Consider the following 12,328-nt stretch of genomic DNA (forward strand, 5'->3'; position numbering starts at 1 on the left):
TAAGTAACCAAGATATTCTTGCCTGATCAAATGCTTTGAAAATATCATCTTGGGCCGGGCGCAGTAGCTCACGCCTGTAAGCCCAGCACTTTGGGAGGCCGAGGCAGGCGGATCACTTGATGTCATGAGTTTGAGACCAGTCTGGCCAATATGGTGGAACCCCGTCTCTACTAAAAATACAAAAATTAGCCGGGTGTGGTGCTAGTCCCAGCTACTCGGGAGGCAGAGGCAGGAAAATAGCTTGAACCCAGGAGGCGGAGGCTGCAGTGAGCGGAGATCACGCCACTGCACTCCAGCCTGGGCGACAGAGTGAGACTCCATCTCAAAAAAAAAAAAAAAAGAAAATATCATCTTGTACTGGCCATCCCTTGTTTCATATTCATTAATAAACTTTGCTTTCTAATTTCGGTGAAGAACAAGCACAAGATTAAGGAGTAAGACTATGTGAAATTGGGTTATAAATTGAAAGGCTGTTGTATCTTGTAAACATACAAAGCAATGCCAAGTGAAAACAAAGTTGTTAGTCCCTCTATCTAGAATTCTTTCCCAAATAGCTGCACATCTTTTTCCTCTGCTTCATTTAAATCTGTGTTCAACTGTTATCTACTCAGAGAAGACATTCTGGATCATTTCATATTAAATAGTAACTTTTATCACTGTATCCCTTTAACCAGTTGTTTTTCTTTAAGGTACCTACCACTACCTGACATGTTGTATACAGTTAAGTCCTTACTTATATGTCTTCAATAGGTTCTTGCAAACTGTAACTCTAAGATAAACTACATAAAATGAAACCAAATTTGCCACAGGCTAATTGATACAAACAAGAGTTAAGATCCTATGGCACATTTCTGGTCAAAAAAATATTACCAAACTTGCAAATAAAGACCAAAACATTTCTAATGTTAAACACTGAAGTAAATGTGAGCTAGACAACATTTAAGAAAGATGAATAAAAACAAGATGATTTATCAAATTACAACAGTTCAGGGTTTTGGGTGGTTGGAGCCCATCCTGGCAGCTCAGGGTGCCAGGTGGGAACTGATACTGGACAGGACAGCCATCCCATTGCACGGCGCACTCACACACACATCCACATTCACTCAGACTGGGCAACAAGAGCAAAACTCCGTCTCAAAACAAACAAACAAACAAACAAACGAAATGAAATAAATTGTCTCAGGTATTTCTTTTTTCTTTTTTGAGATGGAGTCTCCCCCTGTCACCCAGGCTGGAGTGCAGTGGTACGATCTCGGCTCACTGCAACCTGTCTCCCAGGTTCAAGCGATTCTCCTGCCTCAGCCTCCCGAGTAGCTGGGATTACAGGCATGCATCACTACGCCCGGCTAATTTTTGTGTGTTTCTTTTTTTAGTAAGATAGGGTTTCACTATGTTGGCCAGGCTGGTCTCAAATCCCTGACCTCAGGTGATCCACTTGCCTTGGCCTCCCAAAGTGTTGGGATTACAGGTGTGAGCCACCGCGCCCAACCTCAGGTATTTCTTTATAGCAATGCAAGAATGGACTAATACACTCCTGCAGGCACAGGAAAAAGTGCAGACTCCACACAGACAATAGGCTTGGTCAGGAATCAATGTTTTGTTTCCCTCTCAACATTGTAATGCAAATGATGCTGGAAAAAAACATTATTCAAGGACCTGCTGTATCCTAATTTGCTGTCAATTTCCAAACTCTAGAATGTGAGCATTGGAACTTTAGCTGTTTTGTCTGTTTTTGTTATTTTGAGATGGAGTCTTGCTCTGTTGCCCAGGCTGGAGTACAGTGGCATGATCTCGGCTCACTGTAACCTCTGCCTCCCAGGTTCAAGTGATTTTCCTGCTTCAGCCTCCCGAGTGGCTAAAACTACAGGCATGTGCCACCATGCCTGGCTAATTTTTGTATTTCTAGTAGAGACAGGGTTTCTTCATGTTGGCCAGGCTGGTCTCGAACTCCTGACCTCAGGCAATCCACCCGCCTCAGCCTCCCAAAGTGCTGGGATTACAGGTGTGAGCCACTGTGCCAGGCCTAACTTAGGTGTTTTATTTACTGACACATCTCCTGCATACCTTATAATGCCTGGCACATGTTAAATGATGAATAAAACAATGTTACGCTTGGCTGAACTGAACTAAGAAAGATATTTATGCTTTCATTTTAGATCCAAGAATGTAAGATATTCTGTAAGAGAAGAAAAAATGATTGTATAAAAACTGCACTGTGATAGAACAATAACTTATGAAGTATGTGTGCTTGTGTGTCAAAACAAAAGTCATGGGAAAAATGTCTTGTAAGTACTTGTATTGAGCTAACCACCAAAGATGGCATTCAATTTGATCTGGGTCACTATAAATTAGAGTTTCCAGCATATAATATAGCCGTCATAGAACAACTTCACTGGGGCCAGGTGCAGTGGCTCATGCCTGTAATCCCAGCACTTTGGGAGGCCAAGGTGGCTAGATCACGAGGTCAGGAGATTAAGACCATCCCGGCTAACATGGTGAATCCCTGTCTCTACTAAAAAATACAAAAAAAAAAAAAAAAAAAATTAGCCAAGAGTTTTGGCAGGCGCCTATAGTTCCAGCTACAGAGGCTCAGTCAGGAGAATGGCATGAACCCGGGAGGCGGAGCTTGCAGTGAGCCAAGATTGCACCACTGCACTCTAGCCTGGCAACAGAGTGAGACTCTGTCTCAAAAAAAAAAAAAAACAAGAAAGAAAGAAAAAGAAAATCTTCATTGGAAAGTAGAGAAAACTACCAACATTTAAATGAAGACAAAATATGAAAAGTTCAGACATAAAGTGTAGGCTCCTGGTTTAAGCAGAAATGGGGTTCTTTTGGTGGTCTGCAGTTAGAAAGCTATATTTGTACTTTGTGTCACTACAGGTTTCTGGAGTTTGTTTAAGAACTGGCTTCATTTTCCATATTAGGAGTTAGGAGTTCCTTTGAAAAAGAACAGAAAATTTAAGAAAAACATAAATTGCAATTTTGAAATTCTACCATTAAGGATGATATCTTAAAGTAAGAATTATGTCTTAAAAAACGTTTGTTACTGTGATTAAATAATAGTCTATCAATTGTAGAAAGCAAATAAATTTAATCTTTCATTTTCAATTAATCTTTAATATTTCAGAAAGTATATCAACATTGCCTAACATGCTGTTTTACACACAATAGATACATAATCAATGTTCATTGACTTAAAAATCTTTGGTTTAGCCAGCTAAATTTGTAATATATTATGAACTAGTTTACCCTGAATCATGAGTTCACCTATTTGTTGTTTTCTTTTTTTCTCAAGACGAGTCTTGCTCTGTCGCCCAGGCTGGAGCACAATGATGCAATCTCGGCTCACTGCAACCTCCGTCTCCCAGGCTCAAGTGATTTTCCTGCCTCAGCCTCCCGAGTAGCTAGGATTACAGGCACCCACCACCATGCCCTGCTAATTTTTGTATTTTTAGTAGAGATGGGGTTTTACCATGTTGGCCAGGCTGGTCTTGAATTCCTGACCTGAGGTAATCCACCCGCCTTGGCCTCCCAAAGTGTTGGAATTACAGGCCTGAGCCACCGTGCCTGGCATTTTTTTTTCTTTTTTTGAGATTGAGTTTCACTTTTTTTGCCCAGGCTGGAGTGCAGTGGTGCGATCTCAGCTCACTGCAACCTCCACCTCCCAGGTTCAAGAGATTCTCCTGCCTCAGCCTCCTGAGTAGGTGGGATTACAGGTGCCCACCACCATGCCTGGCTAATTTTTGTATTTTTAGTAGAGACGGGGTTTCGCCATGGTGGCCATTCTGGTCTCGAACTCCTGACCTCAGGTGATCTACTCGCCTTAGCCTCCCAAAGTGTTGGGATTACAAGTGTGAGCCACCACGTCTGGCCAGATTTACCTACATTTTTGTGATATTTAAAATTTTTTTAGAGATAGAGTCCTGCTATGTTGCCCAGGCTGGAGTACAGTAGCTATTCACAGGTATGATTGTTGCACACTACAGTGTCGAACTTCTGGGCTCTAGTGATCTTCCCACCTCAGCCTTCCAAATAGCTGGGACTACAGGCATGTACCACTAAATCTAGTGTATTTTTATAAGATTTTAAAAAGGATTACACATTCTAAATTATGACGTCCACATACCATTTACTTTTGTGTGGAATTATAAGGTGATATTTTAAATGATGGGAATGAACAACTTGACATGTGTATCAGTAACCTCTAAACATCTATTTCAAACACCTATTAACCGAAAGTCATGATCCTCCAGCTCTTATACTAAGAACTTCCATACATTAGAGCAATATACATATTCAAAGTGACCTAGTTCAATTTGACAAGTAAATTATTTATTTATTATTATTTTTTTGAGACGGAGTTTCGCTCTTCTTGCCCAAGCTGGAGTGCAATGGTGTGATCTCAGCTCACTGCAACCTCCGCTCCCTGGGTTCAAGGGATTCCCCTGCCTCAGCCTCCTGAGTAGCTGGGATTACAGGCGTGCGCCACCACACCCGGCTAATCTTTGCATTTTTAGTAGAGACGGGGTTTCACCATGTTAGCCAAGATGGTCTCGATCTCCTGACCTCATGATCCGCCCGCCTCGGCCTCCCAAAGTACTGGGATTACAGGCATGAGCCACCACGCCCGGCCAATAATTTTTCTATGTTTAGGTAAATTTGAAAAATATACATCATTACTACCACATTCATCCTAGTTAGAATCTCATCTTTATTCCACTATGTTTATGATTCAGTAACTAGTTTGAAAGGCATCATATTATTAAAAGTGTATCAGATTAGCTCCCTCAACTCACTATATCTAGTAACTGTTCTGATGAAATAGACACTGGCTTTGAATATGGCCTGTTCCAGTTTGTGAACCATTGTAGACAAGTAAAGTTACGCAAAGAGGTGAGCCGTAGGATGATTGAGGGTAAATTGTCACTACTATACATAAAGAAGAAAAATAAGATGTAGGAAGAGATCTGTTAGAATAACATATATGACATATTCTATCTAAGTTTTTCATATATTTCGGAATTATAGAAACAAAAGTATGTAATCTTTTCTAAGATATATAAATGATTTCTTTTTAACAATATTTTTTGATTTATAATGTAAATAAGATTAAATGAATATGGCTTACTCTTGAATTTAAAAAATGGCACGTGTAAATGAGCATTTTAGTACAAATAATTAGAATGTATTTATATTACATATAAATCTACACAATGGAAGATACTACTAAAATGTTGCTCTACAGCACATCACCCTAGGCAAAATAGAATTCTAGAATTCTCTTTAAAGAAATCACTGAGAATTAGATGATGACTGTGAAATAGTTTCTCCCATTACAATACTATTTCTGTCATTCAAAGTTCTGACCACAGTTGTAGCTGGCGACTGAAGCACTTTACGAGAAAGCCTCATTCTTCCATCGGCTGGATCACGTCCAAAGTATTTCACCTGTGTTAAAGAAACAGCTCTTCCTTTAAAGTTATAGCACATTGAATGACATCTAAATAGACATTTAAATTTACATGGTCCAATTAAGGCAATGATTGTTTTTACTTGTTCACTGAAAGCATAGTTCAGTGCTAAGTGGAGGTATACACTTAATATATATAAGTAGTTATTATAAAAAAAGAAAAGAGACAGGGGCAGTTAGTTGTTCAACTATGATCTGTCATTGAATTCATCTGTGCCTTTTTATTCTCACCAGGCCAAGTCCTTATACTGGGGGAATAGTCACAGACATAGTGAATGATTCTAGACAAGGGCTTTGTGAGCCTAATTGTGCTATATACTATACAGGATTATACTTAGGTCACTTGGATTTTCACTACTGCTCAAAGGACCGTCACATTAGTGTTTATTTGGCTTCACCTTGGAAAATGAAAGGGAGAAATGCAGAAGGTTTAAAGTTCCTTCTGATATGAAAACAACAGCAACAACAAAGAAACCAAAAAATCAACCTTATACAGAGATATTATATCTTAGCACTCATCCTCCCCTGGAGACTACTTGGACAGTAAGACCACAGATTGGGAATAAACCAGAAGCCTTAGTTACTCAGGTCATGGGTATTAGTCATAAGTGAAAGAGAATATGGTGGAGCCAGAAAAAACAGACTGGCAATGACTTCTTTCATTCACTCATAAAGGACTACAAAGAAAGGGCCAATTTTGTTATACAAATTCTATGCCTGAATAACATGGCTCTTACCAAGCTCAAAAACTTGATGTTTTAAGTAGTGGGGAAACAAAGTCTCACCTCCTCAAAGATGACATTCAAGGATTTCAACAAGTTACCTTATCAGAGTTCTTATGTCAGTCTCCAAATCGTGGAGTCTGCATAGCTAACACTGACATGCTCATGTATTTTTTAAATGAACTAAGGGTGACTACCATTTTGGCCAAGCTGCAATCTCCTTCAGGGAAAGAATTGTGTCTTAAATCCTTAATGAGTCTGTTCAAGCAGCTCTAAGATTAAAAATGAAGTACTGCATATAAATAAAAAACATCATAGATCGTGACTCTTTCAACTTTTTGAAAAAAATAATGGAAGCTTCAAGAACAATTTACAACTTTAAGGCTAAAAGGTGGAATACAAGTACCTGAATTTCTTGGCCAACTTCTAATCCTAGGGCAGTAGGATGTTTAATCTGAAAAAAAAAAAACCATGTTAATCTATTAGTTGTTGTGCATAATTACATAGTGCCCATGGAGGTACACATTTTTTTCTCAAGCTTTATTCATTTTTCTGATTAAACAAATCAGTTAGCAGCCAGGTGTCGTGGCTCACACCTGTAATCCCAGCACTTTGGGAGGCCGAGGCGGGCGGATCAGGAGGTCAGGAGATTGAGACCATCCTGGTTAACATGTTGAAACTCCGTCTCTATTAAAAACACAAAAAAAGTAGCCAGGCGTGGTGGCGGGTGCCTGTAGTCCCAGCTACTCAGGAGGCTAAGCAGGAGAATGGCCTGAACCCGGGAGGCAGAGCCTGCAGTGAACCGAGATTGCGCCACTGCACTCCAGCCTGGGTGACAAAGCAAGACTCCATCTCAAAACAAAACAAAAAAATCAGTTAGCCAGGCATGGCGGCTCATGGCTGTAATCCCAGCATTTTGGGAGGCCGGGACGGGCAGATCCCTTGAGCTCAGGAGTTCGAAACCAGTCTGACCAACATGGTGAAACCCTATCTCTACTAAAAATACAAAAACTAGCTGGGTGTGGTGGCACACACCTGTACTCCCAGCTACTCGGGAGGCTAAGGCAGGAGAATTGCCTGAATCTGGGAGGCAGAGGTTGCAGTGAGCTGAGATTGTGCCACTGCATTCCAGCCTGGGCAACAGAGTGAGACTGTCTTAAAAAAAAAAAAAAAAAATCAGTTAATTATAAGGATTTAAAATATAGATGTATTAAGAACATAAAAATTATCCAAAACAGGCTGGGCACAGTGGCTCACACCTGTAGTCCCAGAAGTTTGGGAGGCTGAGGTGGAAGGACTGCTTAAACCAGACTGGGCAACATGAAGAAACCCCATCTCTACAAAAAATCCAAAAAAATTAGCCGGGTGTAGTGGCTTGGGCCTAGGGTCCCAGCCCCTCCAGAGGCTAAGGTGGGAGAATCACTTGAGCCTGGGAGACTGAGGCTGTAGTGAGCTGTGATCGTGCCACTATACTCCAGCCTGGGTGACAGAGCAAGACTCTGTCTCAAAAACCTCTCAAGTTGTAGATAACTACTGCTAACATTCCAATGAGTATCCCTTCAGATGTCTACTTAGTGTATGTGTAATGCATTTATAAAAATGGACCCGCTGTGCTTATTGTATATCTTAAGGACATCTTTTTTATTTTTATTTTTATTTTTTTGAGATGGAGTCTTACTCTGTCATCCAGGCTGCAGTGCAGTGGCATGATCTCCGCTCACTGCAACCTCCTCCTCCCAGGTTCAAGAGTTTCTCCTGCCTCAGCCTTCCAAGTAGCTGGGATTACAGATGCATGCCACCGTGCCCAGCTAATTTTTTGTATGTTTAGTAGAGATGGGGGTCTGCCATGTTGGCCAGGCTGGTCTCAAACTCCTGACCTAAAGTGATCTGTCCACCTCAGCCTCCCAAAGTGCTGCGCTTACAGGCGTGAGCCACTGCGCCCGGCCCAAGGGCATCTTTTCATATCAGTAAATTGAGCATTACTGTTAAGTTTCAAACTATATAATTTATTTAAACAATCACCTAAAGACAAAAATTTGTTTTAAATTCCAGTGTTGCAAATGTTAATGACTGATGAATACAGGAGAAATATATGAGGGTTTAGTGTATTATTCTTTCAACTTTTTTGTACATTAAAAACTTTTCAAAATAAAAAGGTGAAAAAAAAAATAAGCTGTAGTGTAGCACAGATCATGAATTCACCTACTCTAATTATCCTCTCCAAACAAAATCCTACAATGTCTAGGTCCATACACATTTACCAAACACCCTCTAAAAAGTTTGTCCGAATTCACACCCCCATCAACAGTGTATGAAAATGTCCATCTTTTCTCTTATACACACTGAGAATTTTAAACTATCTGAAAGTTAAAACTGATATATTAATTTTGTTTGCATTTCAAAAATTGCTGTTGATATTAAATATCTTGGTCGGCTTTTTATAAAAATAATTTGTTCATGTTCTTTACTTATTTTTCTATTGATATTCAATACTGATTGAATAAAGTGATTCATAAATAAAGTGATAAACTTACTGATTTATAAAAGCCCTTTGTAAATTAAGCTTCTGTCCTATGTTATAAGCATTTTTCCTTTAGGTTGCTGATTATCTCTTAAGCTTATTGAAATTTTTGCCATATAATTAAAAAATTATGGGGTCAAATTTTATAAATTTATTTACCTTTTTGGCTTTGATATCATGTTGAGGAGTTCTCCAGTACTAATTTTATTAAAACATCCAATTTTCTTCTAGTAAACTCTCCTGCCCCAACAAGATTATCTTTTCTCACCACCTTTTTTAAAAGGCACATTTAGCTATTTGATCCAGACAGTATTTTGGTATAAAAATGAGTAGAGATCCTGTTTTAAGATAACCAGCTGTACCAATGTAATTTATTAAATAATTTTTATTCACTGACTATAATACAACTTCTAGCATATATTATAATCCCTTGTACATTATTTCTTTCTGGTCTTTGTTTTCTTGTTGCATGGATTATCTATTTCTTGGCTGGTAATATACTATTTTATTATCTATGGCTTTATAATATATTTTAATATATGGTACAACAGACCCCTTTTTTTTTTTTTTTTTTGAGACAGAGTCTCACTCTGTCACCAGACTAGAGTGCAGTGGCACAGCCTTGGCTCACTGCATCCTCCGCCTCCTGGGTTCAAGTGATTCTCCTTCCTCAGCCTCCCGAGTAGCTGGGACTGCAGGTGCATGCCACCACGCCCAGCTAATTTTTGTATTTTTAGTAGAGACTGGGTTTCACCATGTTGGTCAGGATGGTCACCATCTCTTGACCTTGTGATCCACTCACCTTGGACTTCAAAGTGCTAGGATTACAGGCGTGAGCCACCATACCTGGCCAACAGACACTCTTATTACTCCCCTGATCCCGCTGCTTTCTAGAGTTGTCTTAGAGTTTTTATTTACTGGATGTCTGAACTACAACAAAGATTAAATTTCAAAATATTCCAAGAATTATCTTGCCATAATTGGTTGGTCAGTAGAAAATTGGGAAAACAGCTATACGTAGGTATTTTTAGTAACTGCTAGCTCTAGATGCTGTTCTCCTTCAAAACAGTGAGTGTTTCTATTCCATCATGGAAAGAAAAATATTTGGTGTTTATTTATTTACTTATTTATTTTATTTATTTATTTTAGTTTTTGAGACGGAGTCTCGCTCTATTGCCCAGGCTGAAGCGCAGTGGCGTGATCTCCACTCACTGCAACCTCCACCTCCCAGGTTCAAGCAATTATCTGCCTCAGCCTCCTAAGTAGCTGGGATTACAAGTGCCCACCACCATGCCCAGCTGGTTTTTGTATTTTTAGTAGAGAAGGGGTTTCACCATCTTGGCCGGGCTGGTCTTGAACTCCTGACCTTGTGATCCACCCACCTCAGCCTCCCAAAGTGCTGGGATTACAGATATGAGCCACCTCACCCAGCGAATTTTTATTTATGCTAAACAATGTAAACTTTTTGCCAGAGCATCTCTGCCACTTTTGTTTTCTCTGTTTAGGCTAGTAGTAGGCAAAGTGTATAATTCTTACCAACCTAGGTAATTTCAATACTGTGTTTTAAGGTGTTTGAAGGAAGTTATAAAAATAATAACATCTATCTTTTTACCTTTCGTTGATCAAGTTGTGTGTTATGAAGCAGTACCGCAGTCATATTTGGATATAATTTTACCATTACGCCAGTATCTCTACAAAAAATAAATAATAAGCCTGGTTAAACCAATAAGTATCTGTATATCCGTTGACAAATAAAACATTATGTTTTCATAGGAGGAAAAAGTAAAAAACAAAAAGAAACCCATTCTATCATGTTTTTAGAACTATAAAAAGTATACTTTTCAACTGAAAATATGCCCTATAAATAAATATGTGTGAATCAAAGAATGAAGAAAAGATAAAGAAAAAACACACAATAAAAAAGCTTTTAGAGCCAGGCACGGTGGCTCACACTTGTAATCCCAGGACTTTGGGAGGCCAGTGCGGGCAGATCACGAGGTCAAGAGATCAAGATCATCCTGGCCAACGTGGTGAAACCCTGTCTCTACTAAAAATACAAAAATTAGCTGGGCATGGTGGTGCATGCCTGTAATCCCAGCTATTCAGGAGGATGAGGCAGGAGAATTGTTTGAACCTGAGCGGCGGAAGTTGCAGTAAGCCGAGATCGTGCCACTGTACTCCAGTATGGTGACAGAGCGAGACTCTGTCTCAACAAAAAAAGCTTTTAGAATATATATTCTTCTGTATTTCTCTTCATAATTTCCAAAAACATTTTTTTTTTGTCACCCAAGCTGGAGTGCAGTGGTGGCATCTGGGCTCACTGTAACCTCTGCCTGCCAGGTTCAAGCCATTCTCATGCCTCAGCCTCCCAAGCAGTTGGAATTACAGGCATGTGCCACCATGACCAGCTAATTTATGTATTTTTAGTAGAGATGGGGTTTCCCGAAGTTGGCCAGGCTGGTCTCGATTTTCCAAAAATTTTCGAAATGACATTAAATATTTTAAACATAGTATAGAATATCATATCATTAACCTATAAGGTAAGGATTTAAGGAAGGTGGTCAGGTAAAATGAGATACTTATTTCATTAAAAAACTAATCTTCCCTTTTTCTCTAGTCTATGAAAATAAGCCATCCCATTTCTTTATTTTTCACCTGCAATATTAAACAAATTATCTGATTGCCTTTTATTTCAAATAGCTTTGAACATTTTTGCTACATTTGATCATTTTTTTTCTTAAAAAAGGGATTTTCTGATCCTAAAAATACAATCTCTTTTAGCTGGTCAAAAAAAAAAATCCTTTGAGATTGAAATCGGCTTCTTTTTTTTTTTTTTTTTGACATGGAGTCTCACTCTGTCACCCAGGCTGGAGTGTAATGGTGTGATCTCATCTCCCTGCAACCTCCGCCTACTGGGTTCAAGCGATTTCTCCTGCCTCAGCCTCCTGAGTAGCAGGGATTATAGGCATGCACCACCACGCCTGGCTAATTTTTGTTATTTAGTAGAAATGGGGTTTCGCTATGTTGGTTAGGCTGGTCTCGAACCCCTGACTTTGTGATCTGCCTGCCTCGGCCTCCCAAAGTGCTGGGATTACAGACGTGAGCCACGGTGCCTGGTTGAAACTAGCATTTAAAAACATGTGCCAATTAAGCATTCAGACTATGTTTAAAATAAGCCATCAAAAAAAAGAAAGAAAAAGTTAACGAGGAAATATTGATAGGTCTATTTTGGGCCTATTTGGTATTTACTGGGAAAATTAATTTGGGGTTTCACCAATTACTAGTAGAAAATTTGGTTAAAGAATTCAGTTAGGAGAACCTATCATAATTAGAACCACAGAACTGTTACTGAAATTTGATAAAATGATATAGAAAACAAAATATACTATACCTTAAAAAGTAATGATTATACAGTAACTGGCATGTAATCTAAACACCTTATGATTTCAAAGTAAATAAAGTAAATGTAAAATTAAATTGGGATTATAATAGAAATCTGTTAAAAACCAACACAGACTAGCCGGGCGAGGTGGCGGGCGCCTGTAGTCCCAGCTACTCGGGAGGCTGAGGCAGGAGAATGGCGTAAACCCGGGAGGCGGAGCTTGCAGTGAGCTG

General features: G+C 39.3%; 1 protein-coding gene across 4 annotated transcripts in view; it reads right to left on the reverse strand.

Annotated features, from left to right (window-relative positions):
- Positions 1-5,051: 5,051 nt before the first annotated feature.
- Positions 5,052-12,328, reverse strand: part of PNPT1 (polyribonucleotide nucleotidyltransferase 1) — a 57,017-nt gene continuing 49,740 nt past the window's right edge. For all 4 annotated transcript variants that reach the window (XM_023228307.1, XM_023228305.1, XM_023228310.1 and 1 more), the window contains exons 26-28: positions 10,326-10,404; positions 6,599-6,646; positions 5,052-5,448 (exon numbers count right to left, since the gene is read on the reverse strand). In XM_023228307.1, the coding sequence (XP_023084075.1) occupies positions 5,293-5,448; positions 6,599-6,646; positions 10,326-10,404 (283 nt within the window). In that variant the 3' untranslated portion in view covers positions 5,052-5,292. The remainder of the gene's footprint in view (positions 5,449-6,598; positions 6,647-10,325; positions 10,405-12,328) is intronic.

Source organism: Piliocolobus tephrosceles, chromosome 15 (assembly GCF_002776525.5).
Source record: "Piliocolobus tephrosceles isolate RC106 chromosome 15, ASM277652v3, whole genome shotgun sequence".
Classification (NCBI taxonomy): domain Eukaryota; kingdom Metazoa; phylum Chordata; class Mammalia; order Primates; family Cercopithecidae; genus Piliocolobus; species Piliocolobus tephrosceles.